Source organism: Schistosoma haematobium, chromosome 1 (genome assembly GCF_000699445.3).
Source record: "Schistosoma haematobium chromosome 1, whole genome shotgun sequence".
NCBI classification, from domain to species: domain Eukaryota; kingdom Metazoa; phylum Platyhelminthes; class Trematoda; order Strigeidida; family Schistosomatidae; genus Schistosoma; species Schistosoma haematobium.
The window spans coordinates 18751771-18776403 of NC_067196.1; the positions used below are offsets into that span (position 1 = coordinate 18751771).

A 24633-nucleotide genomic window follows, 5' to 3' on the forward strand; every position below is an offset into this window, starting at 1 on the left:
TGTCACCCAGCTTCACAGTCAGAGACGTTACCATTGAGCTATCCAGTCCGCGATGAACTTCCTGTAGGACTGAGATGTAATCAAAATTGATTGGTCACTGGGTGGTGGCCAATGTCATGTGTGTCAAGTCCTCACATGTCCACGCGTATACAGCCACTGTCAGGGAATTCCTTCCCGTGGTGGGGGTGTTGCTTACGAAATCGAGAGAACAAAAAGCGAATGTCTGGTGCTTTAACCGGGTTGGTGGGCACGGAGGGTCCACTCAGGGAAGTTGGGAAACCCTGACTCCAAACCAATGGTGTACACGGGCTCCAGAATCTTGTGGTAAAAGAATAGCGTATGAACCTAACGCTGCACCACTGTCTTGTAGACTAGACCTGTATGTCAAAGGCTCAGGGAGTGGCCTCCTTAGAAAAGCGTCTGCTTCGGTCTTGGCGCCCGGGCAGTATTCCAGTCCTCACACAAATGGAATGTCGAAGTGTGACACATATCTATTCAGCACCTCTTTGTGTCAATGTTTGTGTGCTTAAATGAGTAAATAAATGATAAAACTAGATTTTTGACGTTTTATGATTTAATGGATGCTACTGAGTCACACTCACTATCATATAAATGCAAACAAGCAGGTCTCACATAAACAAATCAACTTGACCAAATTAATTTTGATTGTCTCAAAAATATTCTGTTTCGTCTCTTGTATACTATTTACACTTTTGTTAATTTAATTCGGTTATTTATATATTTACTGTAAAGAAGTGGTTTAAACTAAGTCACGAAATGTCAAAAATATAATTTCCTACACACTGGAACTTTACAACTATATCATTATTTCTGTCGTTTGACCAAGTCTTTTTGTGAAAAAAACGTGTTAACCTCGATCAGTAATCAGCTTTCAACTGGTTTACTTGGCTTTTAAATCCTATTTCACTAAGATATGGAAAATGAGATAATGCTGTTGCCTAAAGAAGAGTAAATATTTTTTGTGAACCGATTACCGTCTGCATTAAACGTTGACAACTTATTCTATACTTTATCCCTAGATTATTAATTAAAGCATTTCATGGTGCACACCTAAGTTTATCTCTTACTACACTGTTCACAGACAAAAAGTAAGTCAACGGAATCTCGCATAATCTGATGAGTTCGTTTACCCATGTGTTTTCGACTATATTTTTCTATCTACTTATAAGTAGTTGGAAATATTCAAGAACATTTTGAAGGCTTTTTAAAATATTTTATTATACTATTAAAATTCTGACAAAATCTGTATACTATAGACGTAAATATGTTTTCGTTGTTATTAGGGTTAAAGAAAACAATTCTTTGTTTTATGATGAGGACAATGTTCGTTTATACAGTTGTTATCATCTATCCTCCCTATGAACTAAATGTCGATAACTGTTAGTTGGGTTAAATCTGATTAATCTCTGTAAATAACACAGTTTTTCCTTCATTTACATAAATGAATTTTTCATCGGCTGAGTCATTAAATATTTATAAGTTATGAGTAAATCTATAGTATTTTGTATATAGGTGGTATTTGATCAATTATATTTCTTGTTCATTTTGTTCTAATAATTAAGTGATAAGAAATTATTAATCTTTCAACACAGGCATTATGTACGTTAAATAGTGTGAATCTATGATTCTTTTTCTCTAAATTGATTGTTAGTGTCTACTAATACTAAGTCAAGTAAAATAAATACCGTTGCTTCGTTCCACCTTTTGACTTCCGTTCAGATTGTAAATCCATCCTGAGAGACTATTCACTTTGAAGCTTAATTTTGTGTCAGATTTTGCTATGTTTGAGAAAGTTACGATACCATCTAAAAACGGCGAACGGAATGAAAGTCAGCAACACAACAGGACAGGCTAATCTATTCCACTGCTCCTCAGCCCTGCTAACTAGAGGTAGAAGACCGGATTCAACCGAGAGAATTGTATATTTCACAAACAGTCGGAAGCACGAACGAACAAGCACTGAACTCATGCATATATATAGTACAAAAATGTCATTGAAAAACGTCACAGAATAGCGTACTAAAAGAGGAAATGAACCGATGATATTTCAGATCCTCTCAAGTGGTAAATACAAACTGATGGTAAAGGTGGGCGCATTAGCTCAAAATGAGGAATTCAAATTTCGATAATAAAATTACGAAAATGAGTTGTTTATGAAGTGAGTTCTGGGGACCTAGCATTCCAAACAGATTTCCAGTCTGTTCGAGTCCAATTAGTTCTCGTTTGTATTCGAAGATTCTTATATACTGTTTTAAATTAAAATTTATTATAGATCTCAATCAGAAGTATTATAGGATCTTCAAATGTTTAGCCTTTTTTTAGTGCATTCCCTAAGTAAAACCACCTACTTGCTGTCACTTTATGTTAACACCGTCCCTAGCAAGTTTAACTAATTTGAATAACATCAACAGTATATCACTGTGTCACATGACACACGCATTTAGGTAGACCTGATTCATATATTTTGGTAATTACTGCTTTGCTGTTCCGTGCTCTCTGTTTTCGTTTTAATTTCTCTGGCACACGAAATGACCTTCATTACTCCGTTCATAAATCAACAGGCTGTCCATTTAAGAAATATTAAAAACTCCCGGCTGATGCATTGAATCGCTGTAATACATGTACTACCTAAACAATTACTGAACTAGTATACTTAAAACTTCCTTCTATCACATGTTTGTTCTACACATCTAATGTTACTGTTTATATTAAATTGATCATGTCTGTAAACTGGCGTGAATTCTGTAATTATTATTTTCAGAATATAAATTATTATTATTAATTCCACTCAGAAACGTAACATTACCAATAATAATATTTCTTATTCATACAATAATGCTGATTCGGTAGTTCAAGAGTAACTTATTGTGGATGATATAGATAACCGAAGATTTATTAAATAACTAAGATGATTATATCACTCAGTTATTTGTATTGTCTTATAAATAAACAAGCTGATCACTCGTTCTTCCTTTTTGTCTGAAAACGAATTTCGCGATACATTACAGTTTTTATATATTTTTAGTTAGCTTTACTTTCCTAACTCAAGCATTGTATACTCAATAGTACAAAAATACAAAGATTGGATAATAGTAACCCGTGATACCCTCTATTCTTAATGGCCATGTTTCACATTCATAAATTAGAACTGCTGTTCATAAAACTCGTCCTTTAGTCAGGATACGGATATAACGTAGTGTATATATATAAATGAGTATTTGTGCATTTTATTCGGTACCACAATATCATTTCTCGCTCAAAGTGCCAGTTGGGGGTTAGTGGATTGTATACAGTGTATTAGATTAGGACATTGCATGCCACAACTGGATCACATCTAAATCTTGCTTTGATTGCTGTTTAAGTTGGTCAAAAGACTGGATCTGTCAGCGTTTTCTTCAAACAAATGTATATTATCTGCGTATTCTAATTCAACAAGTGAATATCCTGGTAGAAGATCAACATCTGAAATGTCAGACAATGAAAGTCTTATTTCTAAAGGCATGTCTATGATAAAGTTAAATATAAAGAAAGAAAGCAAATAACCCTGATAAACACCATTTGAAGTAACTAATTCTGATGACAGTTCGCCATGAGCTCTGGCTCGACCAGTAGTGTTTGAGTAGAGAGTCTACAAAATCAATGTGCTTCTGTGATATGGCTTTCAATTGCGGACACTGCCATAGAACCTTACGATCAATAAAATATAGTTACAAATAATTAAAATTACTAACGGAAAATAAACTTGGAAACAATTTTAAAACTTAGGGTCTAAAGTGAAGACATTGAGTGAATGCATATGAACCATTTCAAGTTAATGCTTCTACAAGTTAGCAATAGATAGTTTAGTTTTTAAAAAAATGCAGTTCGTAAACACCAGGTTTTTTGTTACTCTATAACCAACATTTAGATGTCTTTCTTCTATTAATATAACTGAAAAAGCTTGAAAATTGAGTTTAGTATTATATCACACAAGGAAACTACATAAAAACCGAAATTTGATTACAAACGAAATATACCAATGAATAAAGAACGTAGTCTGTTATTTGAAAAAATAAAATTAAGCGAAACAATATCTCGTTAAGTTTATCAGGCCTAATTTTTTTCGATGAAGATTTTGATATTATCATGCATAAATTTGCTTCTAGTAAAATATCCAAGGAATCATTTGAACGATAGCAATTCACAATAAGGAGTAAAATAGTTGATGAATGAAGAGAGGATGGTTGATGACTGACTTTTTTTTATAAATTACGAAATATAAGACGATAATGTGTATCTTTTTATGTTATGATAAATTGTCTCTTTTTAGACGTCTGCAGCAAATACGGTAGAATTAAGTTATGCTGTCTTAAAACAAATGTAACCGACCAATCAGAATAAACATAGCGATTGTTGAATTTGAGACAGATTTAAGGATTGCTTGCTACCAAGTGTTATGCTTTTGACTAGATTTCCCATTTTGACTAATTCTGATGGTGACTGAGCCGTAGATCACCTACAGGATATTAGATTATTGAAAAAAAGCTTTATATTGCTGTAGCCAGAAAATGACATCTAAAGATGCCACGGAGTTCAGAGGTGATGTTTTTTTAAGTGTTCGAGTTAGTATGTTTAGGTTTAAATGTTCAACCTTAGGAGTGTTAATTTTACGATAATAAAGTTTAAATACCAGCGCTTCAAAACTGCATTCCATCCACTTCATATATCAACGCTACACCCTAATCAACTGATATTCGATTGGTTATTCTCAGTCATCCTAAAAATCAAGTGCGTTGGTATATTTTCTGTTTCAAAAGCCATGGGAGTTGACCTAATCACTTGAATGTTGGCTACTCACGAATAATTTCTAAACTATTCGAAAAAAATTCTAGTTGAATATATAAGAAAGCTTCGAAGTTTTATATAAGGGATATGTATGTCTTAGTTTATATGTGAATAGGATTGGTTGTACCATCTTTCTTTTCATTTGAACAGATGTGTATGTCTGTATTAACTCATGTGCGCATTAGCGCTCGTCAGCATACTGATTTGACTGTTGAATTGAGTATTTTTCGTTTTCATTTTAATTCAGTATTCTTACCTTCTACCAAATATACGGGGAATGACTCAACTGTATTTAATTGGAGAATCAATTTCATTTACTGTAATCAATTGATGAGTAGCCTGGTTTTTTAGTCTGGATATTTTATTATGTATATTTTTCTCTACCCAAAATATATATATATATATATATATATATTGCAATGTCAAAACAACAGGAAGGTATTACCTACAATGATTTATGCTCTCATTTGTAATGAAATTAATGTATTTTCAGCCCAACCTGATTAGTATACTAATTCTCTCTCGACTTATAACAAAAATCATACAATTCATTTGTTTTAGATGTCGATCTGTTAAATATACCATATACACCCAACTTAGCAATAACTATTTCTGTGAGCCCAATGTGAAAGAAATTGTGATTATGGTTAAATCTAGAATGATGAAAGGCAAGCCAAATGACACCATGAATTGGAAATGTTTGTACACTCCAACTAGTATTACAGAAATAATCATTTCCAGTGTAAGACTACTAGGTAGCGGGTTATGTAAAACTATCTGGATGAAAGTAAATGGATAAGGTTCGAACTTGAAGCCCAATAGCTGTGTTTCAGTCGGTTAACATAACCTGTTTTGTAGTAATCATGCTAGATACATTTTATACCTCTGTTAATTTAATTAACGTTTATCCTTTTATTTGCAAAAAACCGACACAATCACGTTGATTTCGTTATGTTGAATAACTTTTATCACTGTTAATCTTCTCTCTTTCAGGAATATCAATAATAAATAGCAAATATAGCCTTTTTTTATGTGTTATGAATATGTTTATAATGTGTTGTTAGTTTGAAGTGTGACCGCTACAACCGATTGTAATTTATATCATACATTGTAGGGTTACTAATGAGTAGTTTATTTGTATACCACATCATATTTAACCTGTTTTGCTTTTTCAAATGAATTATTGATGTATCTATCTACTTTGTACTATGTAATTAATTATTTGATTTAATATAAGGAAATAGTGAACCAATAAAATTTTATCCCATTATAAATTATGAATGAATGCTTTTTGATTGCATATAGTTAATGAATGTTTGAAATAAGACAATCTATCCCTCTTTTACTACCGAATAAAATGTTAATTAATTAGATGTTGATTTGTTAAAATTTATTATCTAATTAGTATTACTATCAAAATTAATTTAAAAAAATGCATTTTACAATCCATAAAGGTTTTTTAATTTTGCCATGATTGTACATAGTTTTTGAACAAATCAGTGATTAGCGGAGACGTGCATTGTATATTGATGTAAGGATTCTAGGGGAGAACAAACCATGACATGCTATCAGCCTACGAATTCCATGATTACTGGTCAGAGTCATGTAGGTAGATTCAGTCTACTTGGTTGGAGTCCACGTGATAACGATGATTAATGTCTAGTGTCTTTGTGTGACATGGTTTAGAATCGTTCATAATGACACGAATGTATTCACACCTTATCTTCCCCTCTACCTTGAATTATCATATTGTTTTGTACACAAATTTTCCACTTAGTTTTTTTGCGAATCACATTCTATATATTTAGTCTGTGTCATTGTCATTGCTAATACATTATTCCAATATATTTTACCATACTTTTTGATTTCATCCCACCATATTGGTATTCTATATCATTTTGGGTGAACGTATATGTGTCAGGCTCTATTTTTATGTTGACTGATTGTTTATGGTAAACTGTCAAACAAATCACTTTATTCGTAGTCATTTACTGGTGATGATAACAATCTGAACATAGATAATGATTTCCACACGTGAATTCTCTATGTCGTTGTCTGACAACAACATCTCAATAGCTCTCTAGCGAATTTCTTAATGAAGATCCTGTTAAAAAAAAATAACGAGTTTACTATGAAACTAACCATATCTTTGTTACTTGATATAATTTGTAATAATTTAACCTTGAGTGCATTTCAGTAATATATATATATATATATATATATATATATATATATATATATATATATATATATATATTTTGAAAAATAGTTTGGAATAACTGTAAACAATAAATATAAAGTTGTTTTTTATGACCTTATTAAACGTGCCAATGTTCTGAAGAAATGTTTGCCAAACTTAAATTTAGACCGGTTTATGTTTTCAATAAAATACAATAAAGTCAATACATTCCATTCATATACAATCCTGTTTTGTATTGCACTCATTGTATGTGACCAGGACAATAAACACTTGAATTTCATCAGTTTTTATTCATGTGATTATTTTCCAATTATGTCTATTTAGATTAACTAAGAAATGTAGAAAGAAGTTTGAGTTACATTTCACCGAATAGCTAACTTTGAAATTGTCTTTCTATTGAATATATGACTAACACGCTGAATTTTCAAGTTCGTCCAAATACTTCGCATTATTTCAGAAGTCTAATCAGCTCTAACTAGTTAATGCCCGGCGATACCACTTATGTTTTTGGACTTTGTACCATTTCCCTATTGAAAAACAAGTATGATGTTGTAGTACTAGACTGTATAATGGTTTACAGCTATGAAACACGGCGTTTGAAAATTAAAGACGTAAGTTTTTAAAGCTAGATCATAGACGTCTTAAAGCATGGTTGGTGATTAGTAGAATTGCTGAGAGATCAATTCTGGGGGCGAACGTTGATTTCTAGGGAAATTCCCAAATCATTCGTTGGCACTTCACCAGATCAACGTGTCTAAAACATACTTTACAGACACTTCGCCTGTCTGTTCCAATGCACTATTCTGATCAGTACATGGACAGAGATGCTGCCTTCCCTTAAAGGAAGGATGGAGTTAGAAAAGGTAGATCCTAAAAATTCATTTGCCTTTCCTCACAAAGTTAAATCTCTGGCGGTAGGGTCTCAACAAGTACAGGACTAACACGAGAATTGTTCACAAAAAGGTCGTGTGTGACCGGCCTCCGACAGTTGTCCCTTGGGCACTGCGGTCACGTTCTCAGGTTATTCGAAACAACTCTAACCAAATTTGTTTTCGGGTACTTCTAGAACAACCGTCCCACGGTGTGCGTAACCGGGAGGTGATGCTACCCTCATACCTCTAACAACACTCAAGATCACTGTATTCATAATTAATATGTCTCTTCATTCCCTATTATTCCTCCTACTCCGACCTTCAACTATAAACATCCTCTTTTGCCTTCCTCTTCAAGCGTCACCATGGCCAACAATTCTAGTGCGCGAAACACTCCCAGGTCTACTGAAACATTGCTCCAAACTACACATTGGGGCCTTCAGCTTGTATTCTTTATTTCCCTCAAAACTTCAAGTCTTATCATTATTTCCAACTTTTGAGATTTTATTCATTATTGCTATATTCTATTTTCCTTTTCCAGTTCAGTTGTTTTCATCACATTTCAACATTTTTCTCGTTTTATTAATTTTTCAGGATATAATGTTTATGAACTTGAACCGACACATTCTGATTATGTCCGACATTGTTCACAATTGACTTATTGAAAGACTTCTCTTCTACGAGAACTATATTAAGTCAAGAACATGTGTAAACATGAAGAATTTTCATCATCTTCAGCATTATACGCAAAATAGGACCTGAAACATATGTACATCGGTTCACGTTTCCCTACAACATTAATATAGGGGGATAAAATTATTTCAAGACAAATCCTAGCATATTAGTAGTAGTAATAGTATCAGCTTTAATTTGAAAAGATTAGGTGTCGAAAAAGAAATGAAGTATAGAGTGACTTCGGCAATCGAATTTTAGAAGAAGACAAGGAATTTATGCTCTCCCTCCCTTGTGTGTGTCAACTTCTACGCAATTTGGATTCTGTGTTTCCTGTCGAACTACCTTTAACTAGCTAATAGTAGAAGTATGCTAATTTGCCTTCTCGTTTTGCTTTTTCTCACTTCATGTTAATTATTATTTGTAAATAAACTGAACTACTCAAGCAAATGAATTATTTGGTAAAATTTAAATTAGAAAATAAGTAAGTAATTTTAGATTTCATACATAAAACAGCGTAAATTGCTAATTGTTTCATGTGGATGATGGATTCAATTATATTTGGCTTTATATATATTTATCATATTGTGATTACTGTTGTTGTTTTTACTCCATTTTTTTCTCGTTACAATCATTTGTTCACCGTTCTTTTCTCTTTTTTCCTCTTCAAAACAAAAATTAAATTCAGTTGTCGTACATCTATGTGCAATCATTAAACAACCGTATGATCCAAAGAAAATTTTCCAACCTCTTTTAAATTGTTTATTTACACAATATGATGATAGTGAGTTTTGTGTTGTTTTTTTAACGTTGTATTCCTTGTTTGATAATTTGTAACAAAAAACCATTAAGAACTAAAAAGGTTTTTTTTTTCAAAGAGAATTTTCATTTCTTAGTTATCAGTTGAAATGAATCTCTTCGATGACACTGAAGTAATCAAATTCAAATTATTTAACTTATGTGTAAAAAAAAGATTTCCAATCTAACCATTTACAGTAAATTGTCACAGGTATTTGTATGAAAGATAACGACGTATAAATAGATTAAAATTAATTGACTTCAGTTGAGAAAACTGAATAAAAAGCTTGGATTCGAATAGATTTAATTAAAATTTATGAACTAATACGTTTACATTGATCTTGTGACATATAAAATACTCTTGGTTGGTTAATTCTAACAATCATGAAACCCAGATAATTTTTTGTTAACCACCAGTTACCAACTACCGTCGAGTTATTGGACGATTTAACCCATCGCTCTTATTTCCAAAGTACTTATACCTCTAAACTAGATGATCATTTAACATTTCAGTTAACCTCCATGTAGTCATCAGTTAGTATAATCTAGTAGAAAATGTTCAACCGAATAAATATTCACATGTGTTTGGTGAATCAATAGTTTCACTGCAATAGCACACCTTGTTATTTTGCACAACTCAAAGTGAGCAGCGTAACTAAGAAATCGTTCATAAATATTCTTTTCTGTTTCATAGATCTTTGAGATGTTCTACATTGTATAATCTATCTTGATTTTGATATTCATCTTTTTTCTCTGTATATGTGTAACTTAAAAAGGTGAGAATTTATCTCGTTCTTTTTATGTTGGTCCTCCTTATATATATTACTTTGGTTTTCTACATTCTTCATACATTTATTATTATTAATTATAAAACAATCGAGGATGGTCGCGCAACATCGTGGATCGATTGATGTTAGACATCAACACCAATGGCTGTCGGCCTGATTGTCTAGAATTCAAGTGTTCGCGCGAGGTCATAGGTCCTGGGTTTGGATCCCGCGTCTGGGATCGTTGATGTGCATCGCTGAGGATTCCTGTACTAAAACGAGACCGCTGTCCATTGCTCCCAGGTTTTCAATGGTGGTCCAACATTGATCGGTTCATGAATGCGATGAAATTCAACAATCTCTACAACTCCAAACTTGAAATTAATTAGTTTTTCTTTGCACAGTTTGTTCATTTGTTTATACTTAGAATAGTTTATTGAGGTACAAATTGTATAATAGGTATTAGTCAGCAATAAAATTATCACGATCCCGTAACGGAAAAATTTTATAAGACCCATTTTAACGATAATCGCATCAGTACATTATAAGCTCACTTGAAAGTTTACTCAGTTGATTATGCCTATATATAGAAAATCAGCTGTTCATAGTTTCAAGTAGTTTTAACGTTACCAATAGAGAATAGATGAGATCATATTATGCAAAAAGTACATGGTTCTTTTTTCTTGTGGATTCTTCCGTCACTAATATTCTCCTAGACTAGACTATTAATATTATAAACTGTCACCTGACATGATTGACTTTCCGAAGAGACTAGAAGAATTACTGCGGTTATTCTGTTTCACTTTAATGAGAAGTAGTATTGATAGACAGGTTTATCTCCATGGGTCATCCAAAGAGACCCTATATTTACTGATATTTTTCTAGCATAACTAGAAAATACCAAACCTAAAGATGTGATAGAACAAACATCGATGTATTCTAGTTATGCTGATGATAATACATTATTTAACAACAGAAACGATGGCGATCACTTACTTAAATGTTTTTTCTATTCGACTCCACTGAATCTCGAATTTACATACGAGCCCAAAATGTAGAACAGAATGAATTTCTAATACTTAGGGATACTAAGAAACAAATATGTTACGGTTCACATCCTATTAACCATAAATCTTCCTAAATGCTCGTGTTTTCATTTCAACAGCTTTTGATCAATTTTATATAGAAGTCTTGTTAAAATGTTGTTCTTTATAAATAACAGACTATATTCAAAAGACTCACTCGACGACGAGATGGAAATTATGCAGATAACCTTAGTCCGTAAACCTTAGTGTCTTCAAGTTCCTCAGAAATCACGTTTTTCGACGACACCAGTTTGAGAGGTGATGGTGCTTTTAGTTTTTGCTGAAGATCATGTTTTGATAAAGAGCCCACAGATGATTCTACTTTACAACTCATATCGCTTAATTGCTTATATATATTGTCTAATTCACTCTCAATATTATCGATGCTTAATTGATCTTGATGTACGGCTCGTTATTAAACTAGAAACTGAGTCATCCAGTGCCAGTTCGTTCTGTTTTGCTTTACGGCTGCGAAATGTGGCCATTATGAGTAGAAGATATTCATTAGCTACTAATATTTGACCACAGATGTCTTAGAAATATTGCTCGCATCTACTGGGATCACCAGGCAAGTAATAGTGAGGTTAAACGTAGGGTATAAGGGAATGATGGTAAATCAGTTGACGAGGTTGTGAATCTTCATTGACTGAGATAGTTGGGCCACATATTACGTATGCCTGAACATCGATTACCACGCCTTACAATGCTGACTAGTGTAAGGGATGGTTGGGAAGAAGTTAGGGGCGTCCAAACCAAAACGTGGAATTTGTGCTTGAAGTCCCGAACTTGTGGTCTGAGCCATGTTGGTAGATGCAGACTACTTGGTTGGGGTCCGCGTGACTATCGTAACCAATGATTGGATACTGTGGGTGACAGCTCAGAATCGATCACAATGGCGTCGATGTATATACTTTGTTTTTCCTCAAACCGTGAGATTAAAATCGCTTCATATCTTTCTTTCTACGAACTAATTTTTTCTTCCTGTACTATCTTACTTTTATATAGTACCACCACTGAATTAACCACTTCTATGAATTCAGTGTTCATTTTGTTGTACTAATGAGGTATGGCAACTTAGATCGATTCACATATGTGCCTGGTCCTACGTTGTAGCTGACTGACTGACATCCAGCAGCAAGTGTTGTGTAAGTTTACTCCTAACATTATCTGTTTCAGAAAACGTTACTAGGCTTGTGCTAAAGGTAATAACATAGTTGTCATTATCTGAAGGTGTAGGACTTTTTCAGGCTCGTTTTCTTGTAGTAGACCCATTTTAATATAAGTGTTAATCCTAATGCATTATATGCGTTACATGATAGGATTCAATAACATCTAAGTACTTTCTATTAGATAGCGTATTATTGTAATGCAAAGTTCAAACTGACTGCATAACGTTACAGCTCTGTGTAATTATATAGATAGATGAATTTCGCGCTCAAATCCCACAGTTCTTATCTTAAAGCTGATCGTCTCGTCAATTTGTTCCAATTTAATGACTTATTAGTGAACCATAAAGAATGTTTTAATGCTAAATTATGTCATCGAGGTGAACTAATCGTGTGGATCACGGAATATGAGTATTCTTTTTTTATCTGTTCTACAACTAGACAATCTGGCACAAATCAATTGGTTTTCCTTAATATTTTGAACATCAAACAAATCAGTGGAATGGGAATGTATTAGGATTACGTCTCATTCACAATTCATTCATATTCATGCTATTAATTTGTTTTTAAATTTTAATATTGAATAAATCATTATTAATAATACTGGTAATAACAGTAATGCTAATAGTAATAATAATTATCATTATGAGTTCGATATGTAATGGATTCAGAATTCACTCTGTGTATAAGGTACTATTTAAACTGTTGGTTCTGGTTTTTCAGCTCTTATATTCATGAATATATATTAACTGATACAATACCATTTTTTATTGAGAGTTAAGTCTATATGAACTTTAAACAGTCGTATAATTTTTACTAATATTAAATGTTAATGTTTATCATAATGAATAGCTTTCAGATCATTGAACATATATGTATTTATTTCGCTATTATCATTTTGTTGAGCAAATGATTGACAACGAGAATAATAGTAGTATACTTATTTCTCGTTTCACTTATTTTAATAGTTATAGTAGGTTAATTGAGGCTGTATCAGTTTAAGTTCAGTAAGATATTTATTGAAAACTATGAAGTACTGGACAAATGTTTTGTTCTATTATGGAGTGCTTCAACAGTGTGCATTCACAATCATCCTGGATCGGATCCAGGACCTTCGATCTCCTGCCAAGAGCTTAACTTCTGAACCACTAAGCTGACATTCAAGTGTTTAGATGTTTGAATTCAATCAGTTCACGATATTACTGAACTATTTCTCGCTGGCTTTAATGAGTAACTAACTGCTACACACTCGACACGGTTGAGTTTCACTAGTCATGGCTTCTCATTAGAACTCCGGAAATTACCGCTCAAAATCAATCATTAGTGAGCACGTGATCAATAATTACCATATCAGGTTTGTAGGGATAGTTAAAGTTTGACACCACGAACCGACCCTATAAAAAAACATTATTTGTAGTTTAATATCACGACGATTTTGTATATAATAACTTATCTAATCTTTATCATCTATGTGTTAATGAAATGTTCTTTTACATATAAAGCTAAATAGTTTGTATACATACATCGAAGATGTTATTCTGTCATACTGTAATTCATATTGGTGGGTATCAATTCAGCTTTTCTTTATTCGTTAAATCAGTTAATAAAGGTAGATTGTGTTTGACTGACAGGTAAGTTTCTAATAGTCTGCATGTTACGCACAGTAAGTGAATCGTTGTATATACAACTGCATCATCATGAGCGGTAGATTACAAAATTATGCATAATATTTAAACCGATGTGTTTTAATTTTTTAAAATTCAATGAAATTTATAAACTACATCAAAAGCTAAACAGTTTGATATGATCGACAGATCTGCTTCTTACCGACTTAAACTAAATGAATTATCAGTAGCAATATTATGCATCATAATGTTGAACAATCCAATGTAGAATTAGGCGAGTGCCAGACATTTTCTTGCTAGTTGTTACATCCAGAAGAATCAAGAAGCTTCGACATTTATTCTTGTTTTATTCCAAAATATTTTGATATGGATTCATTCATTTATAATTATTAATGGAAGCAAACTCAAGCTCTCAACACTTTGACAGCATCTAGCTAATTTTCTTGTAGTCAATTAGTTAGGATTCAATGTGTTATATTTTCAAAGTATATTTATGATTCACACTTATAGTATGAGACATTACCAGTTTCATTTATAGGCTTCCTTCAGTAAGTTAGCTTAGTTTATACCCTCACACGTCATTTCTTCCAATTCAGCAATTTTGATAAAAATTCATTCCAGCACCTTAATGAAGATTGCTTTTAAATTAGCTATATTTATACCAGACACACAATATTATCGATTCTAAGAGTTCGTTACTAATGATATCAACAAGTTCCACTGTAAGGTGCAACAGTATATCCTATCTTCTAACTAATGAATTCCAACCATTTATAATCAGACATTAACACCATTAAATTCCGACTCAATGGTCTAGAGTTTAAGTGTTCTCTCGTGAGACCGAAGGTCGTGGGTTTGGCTCTTTGTACTGTCGTGGGTGCTCACCGCCTTTGATGATTCCTATGCTGGGACGTAACAACTTTCTTGTCTGTGCCTCCAGGTTTTCACTAGTTGTATAGCTATTGATCGAGGTAGGAATACGTAAAATTATTTATTTCTAACCACATTAGTGTAGTTGAATTGTATCATCGTTTTTCACTTTCAAGCGGTCAGTCACATGATTATACTGAAGTATAGTTTAAAATGGAAGCCTCAACCTCATACATTTAGTGGTAAAAAACACTTTATCATTAAATACACATGTTTATGCGCGTTTTGAAGTAATAAGAACACACATGTTCGTATGCATTCACTCTTTGTTTGTATACTTTTTAATTGAGCTTCCATATTGTTGAGTCATTAAATTGTTTCTGACTAGATGCTGTTTATTTTATGTAGTCTGACAACTAATTTAAACAAATTCACTAGTGTGTTTCACTTAAAGGGGTGTACAAACATTTTTTCTAAATATTAGTATGCATGTCGTATTCAACCTTTGATTGGACTGTGTCTAGTTTTAAGAAATGTGTTTTATTTTGAGGGAATGTGCAGAGTAGCATCTGACTCTGAAAGAGTGAAGAGCAAGAGCAAAAGTAAGACGACGATTGATAGGCACATACAGTGTTTAGTTTGTGTTTAATAATATAAGCAATTGGTAACTATCGATAATGACATAAGCGTGAAATCAAGACGATCTGACAATTGACACTAAAATCTCATAAAAAGCTAAGTTCCGAACGTGTTACAAGTTCGATGTATGTAATAAAACACTTTACGCTGATTTCACTACTTATTTTGGTTTTTATTTAATAAAGTGCTTAGTCATAAATTTTTCAATAAAACTTGAAGGTTCTTTGGTTGTATCCTGAATGGCTGTTAGTCAATAATTTTGTGAAGTTTCTCACTTAGAACGCACTTGTTGTTAAGTACACTCTGGATTCCAGTAATTCTAAAGCTGATATTAATTCGCCGTAAAAATCCACATACGTACTGCCAAAATGCTACTATATATATCGTTTTACAAATTTGTCCAGCTTACATGATCTTTTCTCTCTCCATCATATATGTCCGTGCCTGCACACATAAAGTAGTTAAAATAAATTTGAGCATCTGTGATATATACATGTAATTAGGTGTTGTTTGAATGATATATTTCATTTATATCACTAATAATATTAAAATAATGATTATGACGATACTTTTATCTGTGCATGAAATCATAGGTTTACCTTGAACGTTTCACTGTTACGTAAGATTGTTTAATTATAGAGTAGTAAAGATAGTCAATACTTAAACACTAGAATCTGTAATTCAAGTTGTATTCATATCATACTATTTATTGATCATTTTAAAGTAAAACACAAATAATTTGATAGTTGCAATCACTGCGTGAAGTTACTTTTCTACCTAGTAGACATTAACTAAAAAACCATTAATAACCAAGAAATCGTTTAGATAATTATTTCATCAAACACACACCTGTAACCTTACACTTGATCAAACTCAAACCTTGCATATCTTGTGGGTGAATATGTTGCTCATAGATCACTGATCGAGTCAAGATTAATCTGTTCATGCGAAAATCTATTTTTGTTCTCAAATAACTGTTTCAACGATAAATTATAATCACCATCTAACTGATCATAATGACATTATAGTTTTTCATCTCAAAAAATGTGCAAAATACTAAGTACACTCATTATTCAATCTTATAATAAAACAATAATGCTTTATAGATCTTATAGCTATTATTGTAAATAACATTACAAAGCTTAAAGCTGTGGTCTGATTGAAAACATTTAAATATGTGCGTACACAAATACATGTGATGACACAGTGGGACATAACACGAAAGACGTTTTTTGTACTTTGATTCCACTGTTAGCCTTAAGTGGATAAATGGTAAAGTTGTTTCTACGTTATACCCATAGTGTTTTAGTTGTTTACCAGCTCTTGTTGATTTTCATTCGCTAAGAAATGCATATTTATCCTATGAAAAGCAATTTTTAACGACGTGACTTTCATATAATGACAGTTTTCATAATTTATTTCCGTATACTGTAGATCATTAGTTTGCTGGATATGGTATTTGGTTTTCAAGCAGTAGGTTTTATTTGCGAATTCCGCGCTGTCTGTTTTATTTTGGGCAGCCAGTTAGTATCACTAACCTTCATACAAATAGTTAATTAATTAACTAGTTAGCTAGTGAGTTAGTTGAAGGTCACTTTTCATTCCAATTCATGTTTCGGTACGATGGTACATAATTCGGTCGATAACATATCATTCGGTTGATAATTAAGATAATGAGTGCGGATAATTTTAGGATAAAGTGAACTGAACATTCGAATTGTTGTCTTTTTTCGACCTTCATTTACTGCCTATGTTCACTATTATTTTAAGTAATTTGATTTAGTTATTTTCACATATTACAATAGTTTATGGAGATAGGTTTCTGTACATTTATCTAAAGCTTAATGACTCAGCCATTACAAACAATATTCAGAAGAAAATTAGTATTTCTCGTTGAGGGATATCGATGTTACCATTCACGCTAATGCTTTATGATTTCTCTAGATCTCTTGTTGGATCATAACATAAGATAAATCAACAGATGAGTACATCCAAGATGGAAGTAGATAGTTGTACTTTTCTATAAATTGACTATTTGGTTCCTTTTTCAGTTTGCTTTTGTCAGTAAAGAAAGAATTGCTGTAATATGTTAGCATTTTGAGAGATTAAAGTAGAGCTGCAGTTCAAGAGATCTATTTTTCTAGTGTTCTTATGTTGGCCGAAACAAATTTAATCATGTTAGTGATCAAGTCAAAAGCATTGAAAGTTCCAGCCATCACTTCGTAATTGATGCTATTCTATTTGAAATTCAGTAGATTTTCATCTTTTTAAACAGCCAATAATTTTATTTCTTGACATCAACTAACTAATATTCAATCTACGCGTTAATTCGTTTAACATAATATTTAGAAATTGATTGCTTTAAAAATAATCCCTTTTTTTCAATGGAACAACGATTACCCATTCACATTTTTCTCACTTGATTAATCCTACTCTACATATTGTATTGTATGTTTGAATCTTCTCATTGATATTTAGGACTGCAATTGATCAGTGCCTTATTGGCATCTGTGCATTCTGTGCGAATTGCCTCTCTACATAAGTTAAAATATTTTCCGTGATAATGTTTCTCACAAAAAGTTGTATTATTCCTATTTCCCTTCCTTTTTCTATCGCAGTAAATTCTCATTCCATACATTCCATACTTTCTCTGTTTTGTTTATAACTACTTCTAAGTATATTTTACTTTTGTTTTGTTTGTAGTGTTTGCCTTAAAAGTTATTCTCGTATGGATAGCTGAAAGTTGCTGTAGTTGTCTTCTTCCTTTATGTTTTCTTTTTTTCTCAGCTCAGATATGTGACTCATTATTGCGTGATAAAATAGAATTCAAAATTGTTGATAGATTGAGAGAAAGAGAAGAAGAGGGATAAAACCTAACTGAATCAATGTTTGTGATGACTAAATGAAAAAATTAAAACACACTGCTATAACAGCAGCATTGTAGTAAAGGAGAACACACAAGTGGGGACAACCGAATGTATTTGAATGCAAAATTACAGAACGTCTTAGTAAAATCTGTGAACCATACAGCAAATACTTCATTTGCAAAAAGTCAATCAATTGTCTCAGACTTGATCGTTTCTTCGTTCCCGTAATAATAATAATAATTCTCGTTCTCTTCTCTTTCATCATCTTAATATTCTGCCGCCAGGCATTTCACTTTCAATTGGTGATACATACTACTTATATCTGTCGACATCAGTAGCACACACTATAGTATCATTATTTTGTACAGGGCAGTAATCATTTCTTTCCACACTGTTTATATATATATATATATATATATATATATATATATATATATATATATATATATATATATGACCGTACATGTTTCTGTTCATTAGTATATATATCTTGTAAGAGTCTCTAATAACCCAAAAACTCCTAGGAGCGTTTCATTCAATCAGCTATCAGAGAGACATCTAAAAAAATGAAAGATTGCATGTCATATTTTGGGTAGATAATTACCTACATCGTTATTATGTTTCATATGTTTCCGTAAGAATAAAACCATTTTAAACTCTGAATGCACTCGATTTTCCACGTATAATTAACTTCACATTTCTTGCCTTTTCTGTACTTTTATCTGGAATGTAGATGTAACCAGTGGTTATAAGTAGTGGCTAGGAAGCCACCAATAATCGTTCCATTAACAGATGTATCATTTTTTAATATGACTTTTATAGATTGTCACGTCCATCATTCAGTTCATCCTCTGTATACTACTATTGTATAGTTATTTCAACTTGTTAATCTAAGAAAAAGCTAGCTGTACATAGCATTATTGACAGTACACTAAAGTTACTTACGTTTAAAAAAAAGACTGTACCTTTTTTAAAATTTCAATCGAAGTTCACTTGTATGGGTGGTCCGCTAATGTCGTTGTTTTCTTTAAAGTTTTATTTTGGTGGCATTTTAGTCAGTGAACTATTTTTTGTTTGAAGACAGGGTGTGCGTGTGTGATGGTGAAAGTAAGTAGAAGACATAGTATATAGATGTTTATTGTTTAGTCTGGTTATTATCATCTAAGCTATGTTTGTACGGATATATGATTATTATATCGTGATCACTTGTCGCCGTTCTTATTTTTATCAATAATAACCTGGTTTTGTGCTTAGAGAAATCTACTAGTATTTTAAATTAAGCTAATCTAACTGATCAATACATATACTCTGTTTTAGTCATTCATAAAGTATCGCTAACCTATACACAATAAGGTGTATCTCAGCGACAACCATTCAGTCATAAAATCAGATTACTGTCTATAAATGATCATTTCATTGGTCACCTCCTCCAGTTAATGACAATCTGTGTTGAAAATCAACTGGAGCTTAAAGTTATCACTACAAACTTTACATCTAAGTTTTTCTTTTGTAATGAAGTTCTTTGGTCACTGTTAAGCACTACACTAATCAACGATTGATTGGTGTAAATATGTCGGTTCAACAACAGGTTATTTGTTGTAGCCTTAATAACTTAGTAACTATACTGCTGACTGTGGCACACTGTCTGATTACAGTTAGGATCGTTAGTAAACGAAACTAACCCTTGGCCCCCATAAGATGGCAAATACACATATTCTTGTTAATCACCACAAACATAAAACCCTGGCGCATAATAAATAGTCTCTAATAATGTCATATTAAACGAATTGCTTTTAAGCATAATCATAAGATTAAACTAATTGCATGAATTTGATGTGGAATCTTCTCACAGAGTGACTTTTTTTTCAAAATTATAACTTAGTATTAAAATAGTTATTTGAGATAACTTCATCTTTTTTGACCTTTACAACTTGCTTGTTTGCCTTGTCTACTTCACAATTTGAAAATTATAGTTCCATTGGTAGTTGATGGATCAATTTGAAAAATATTCCATCATTTTCACTACTATTTATTTCTTATTTCTATTTAGAAATATTCTTCTAAGTGAATTTTATAAAGAAAATATTCCTGACCTTCATGAAAAATTTATTTTTACTGTAAAAAGAACATTTCAATTATTATTATGTGGATGGTAGCTGGTAATGGGATCCATAATGTAAGTTTCGTTCTACTTGGAAGTCATAAGTTAAACATACCTGCATCGCAGAACTGATGCTCACAACCGGACTCGAACTCACTGACTCCCCTTTTGTACTTTCAACAGGTTATTCACTAAGCTACTGAATCCAAACAGCCACTCAGTTGTCTGGTGGATATGATATCTGTGATACTGGGTGAACTTCAACACTGGGATACACATACATCCAGCTGATGAGTCCCAAACAAGATGAAGTATGCCTCTTAGATTCCATTTCTAGCTCCAATGCATCTATTGATTAAGAGTATTCTTGTCATGTTTTTAAAGTTTACTTTGCGCTTCAGTGACATATTTTAATGCTGTAATAAATTATTTATTTGTGTTTTGATAGATACCGTACATCCTTCATCAGCCAGTCAAGGTCATTGTAAACGACCTAGAATGCTATGGGCTGGTTATTTTTGTGTACCGGACTTATCATCTATTCCAAATAATTTCTCTACACTTGGAAAATCTGAAACAATAATGAATTCTAATATTTTTATCACTGCTGGACCAGATGCTACTCCAGACTTGGATTCAATTATACCCAATGTAAACTGTTTTTAATATTGTTTATTATTATTAATTTTGTCCGTCTACTCACTTTTTTGTGTATCATTAAGTTCCTTTCACTTACATATCCAGTCCTTAAAAATTCAAACAGGATAGATTTCAATAGATTAATCAACTGACTAACTTAATAAGATTATATAATTAAGAAATTCATGATATTTTTGAACTATAGATAACTTTTCAGATTAATCAGTGATGACAATCCTAATTACATAATAAGTAATTGCTTTGCATTGTTGTCTTTCCTACCACTGATGCACCATCATACTCTTCAAATACCAACTACCACTGAAAACCAGAGGTTATTCGACCATTAAATTCCAAATCAGTCGTCTAGGGGTGATTATTATTATTATTTATTTTAACACATAGATATTGGTGCAGGGAGGCGCCAAATACATATGCGCCACATAAATCTCATTCGATATGTGTGAGGGCTGTGATACTACCTGGGTGCCCACACCGAAGCAGGTGGTTTTCTTGGGGGCCACTCCCCGAGCCTTCGACCTGAAGGTCTGATCCACAAGGCAGTGGAGCATCGTCAGGAGATGCAGTCCCATGGAAGCCGGTGACCAACAATTGGTTCATACGCCATTTGTTCCCGCAGGATACTGGAGTCCATGTGCACCAGTGATTTGGAATCCGGTTAAAGCGCCGGACATTCGCTTTTCGTCCTCTCATTTTCGTAAACAACACCCCCTCCACAAGAAGGCAGTGAGTAGGACTTCCTTGTCAGAGGCTGTATACGCGTGGCCATGTGAGAGCATTTCGAGAGGGAGAGCGGACTCTCCCCACTCTCGGCCGTACCAGGGCATTTGGGGATGATACACTTATCACAAGACCTAAAGGTTGTGGATGAAGTATTTTAAGATGTCTGAAATTAAAATGAAACATTTATTCAATGATCCTTGATTTCCAACAGTTCTCCAGTTGAAGTCAATTTGCTTGTTAAATCATAAAGGTATTATTAGCCTGTAAACTGTGGAAAAATACAATGTTGCTACAACTTTCCGATTCAGTCAGCTGTTTTGTTGTCATTCTCATTGCAATGTCGTTACAATCTGTGTATGTTTTAAAATATATTATGTCAATCAACCAATATGTTTGTTTATCTAATTCGGGGTGGTCAATATGATATTGTTCTCATACCAAACTTTTTGAATTTACTTTCATATATATATATATATATATATATATATATATATATATATATATATATATATATATATAATTGTTAGAATTGATATGGGGTTTTAATGTTGGAGAACTATGGAAATCTAGTGAACACTGATTAGTTGTTTTCTTTTAAGCCATATTCTGGAATTCCCCACCAGTTAACACCTACACTAACGCCATGAATTGAAATTAAATCCTTGATTCCTCCTGGTGAGTGTATTACATTTTAACAACTGACCTAAGATCCAATAAACCACATTTCATTTTCTGTAATAATTGTCATCCTGGTAAAAAAAATTATATGATAGCACTCTACTCATCACAGCTTGCCCTACAATTATACATAGTTTACTTAGTTATTCTCTATGATAGTATTTTTTTCTTCTGGACAATTTTATTTAACTCAACATCAGTTCATACTACTCATTATTTATTCAGATTATCATTTCTTTTCCTATGATCATATTTGACTGAATTACAGTAGTATGTTTTTCAATGTATTTACTATTCATGATTGATTTTTATTTCAGTGTTGATTTTTATGTATTTAGCAAATCAGTCTAGAATGTTACGTAATAACTATTCTGTGTTAAGATTGATTTAAGTTGGCATGTAATGATTTATAATATTGTTTCTTAGTCAGCTAGTATACCGTATAAAGAGTGTAGAATAAATATGTCTCAATTGTAAATTGTCATTATGAACTACTTACTTGTTAGTGAAAACAAGTTATGTTTATGCTTGTTATATTTTTGTTACTTCCACATCGGCTTTTTGTTCAGAGAAATAAAAGAAAGAAAATGTTCTTGCTTATTCTTTTCCCTTTTTTTTCAGAAAGTAATAAAATGTAGGAACCTAATTTTAGGGGGGGTGGGTGGAAATAATTATGTTTGGGTAAATTTCATTTTAAAAATTGAATATTACCTGGGTTAGGAGAATAATATTTAATTAAATCAGTAATTCTATGTAGATTTTGTGAACACTTTTTATATGAGGTGTTTTTCAGTCGACGTACATCATAAACTAACGTTAACTGGTAGGTAAAGCAAGTGAGAGAGAAAGAGAAGAAAACAGTTGAAAGAATACGACTGTTTTGTCGTAATTACAAATCATTTGTTAGCAATCTTTACATTCATGAAATTAAACCTTGGTTCTCAATAATTTTATGCTAAATTGACGCTAACTTATTGAGATAAGTACTTCGCAAATGGTAAAATTGTTTTTAGTAACTTCTGGTGACGTTAAATTTGAATCGATTGCCTTTAACATCATGGTTTATTGAATAGAACAGTTGTCTTGCAACAATAATAAGTCACAAGTTTGAATCCTGTTTCAATTATTTGAATTTGATCAATCAATTAGTTATTACTAGTTTACATTCAAACGGTATAACTCAAAGCTAAGTACAGAAATTCACACTCAGTACGTATTCTAACATGCCAAAAATAGTATTTGCCTTAAATTGTTTAGATCTTTGTGACGGTATAGATTTGTCGTGGTGCCACTGTCACCTCCCGCCTTCTCTCATTCGACCATACCATAAATAGACGCAACTGTACCTAGTTTGGTTGGAATGAAAAATTGTCCTACTTCCTTGAATAATGACAAGAGGAAATCATTAAACGACTGATGTATGTGACCTTGACAGGCGGTGTGTCTGTATTCGATGACATTCTAGTAAATGAATAAAAAAATCAATGAATCATTTATGCGTCATTGAAGAGTATTAATCTGCTTACCTTTTTCTCTTATTGAATTTCTTCTTCCAATATTTTGTATAGTAGTGGTATTGTTGCTGTTGTCAAAATCCTACTAAATCAGTTTGACATTTTGACGATAATCAAGCAGATCGTTGTTGTTTCAATTTAGGTAGATAAGTAGGTAAGTATAAACGACAGAAATATACATAAAACACAATATCCTGACTCGATTCTTGCTTGAAAATTTCCAATTGATTTCATTTGTTTAAATTAACTGATAATGAAATTTTATTTAAATAAAGTTATGATCGTATTAGAATTTCAACTAAACAAATTACAACATTCAAATAATAAAAAAATTGTCTTGTAAATAAATAAGCGCGTATACTCATTCTACTATTGTCGAGTGAACTCTAATAAAAGAAACTGGATTGTAGAACATTATTGTAAACACTTTCGATTTCCAGACAATAGTGGGTCATATATTCAATTTATATTGAGAATTTGATGGTTGTTTGTTACGATTCAGTGGTTCTAGTGCATGTGTTTAGGTTCAAGTCATGATTTTCTTCATTAAA

General features: G+C 32.3%; 1 protein-coding gene across 1 annotated transcript in view; it reads left to right on the forward strand.

Moving 5' to 3' along the window:
- Positions 1-24633, forward strand: part of MS3_00004254 (uncharacterized protein) — a 70224-nt gene that overhangs the window by 20715 nt on the left and 24876 nt on the right. The window contains exon 13 of the mRNA XM_051212154.1: positions 9278-21158. Coding sequence (XP_051073323.1) covers positions 9278-9426 — 149 coding nt within the window. The 3' untranslated portion in view covers positions 9427-21158. The remainder of the gene's footprint in view (positions 1-9277; positions 21159-24633) is intronic.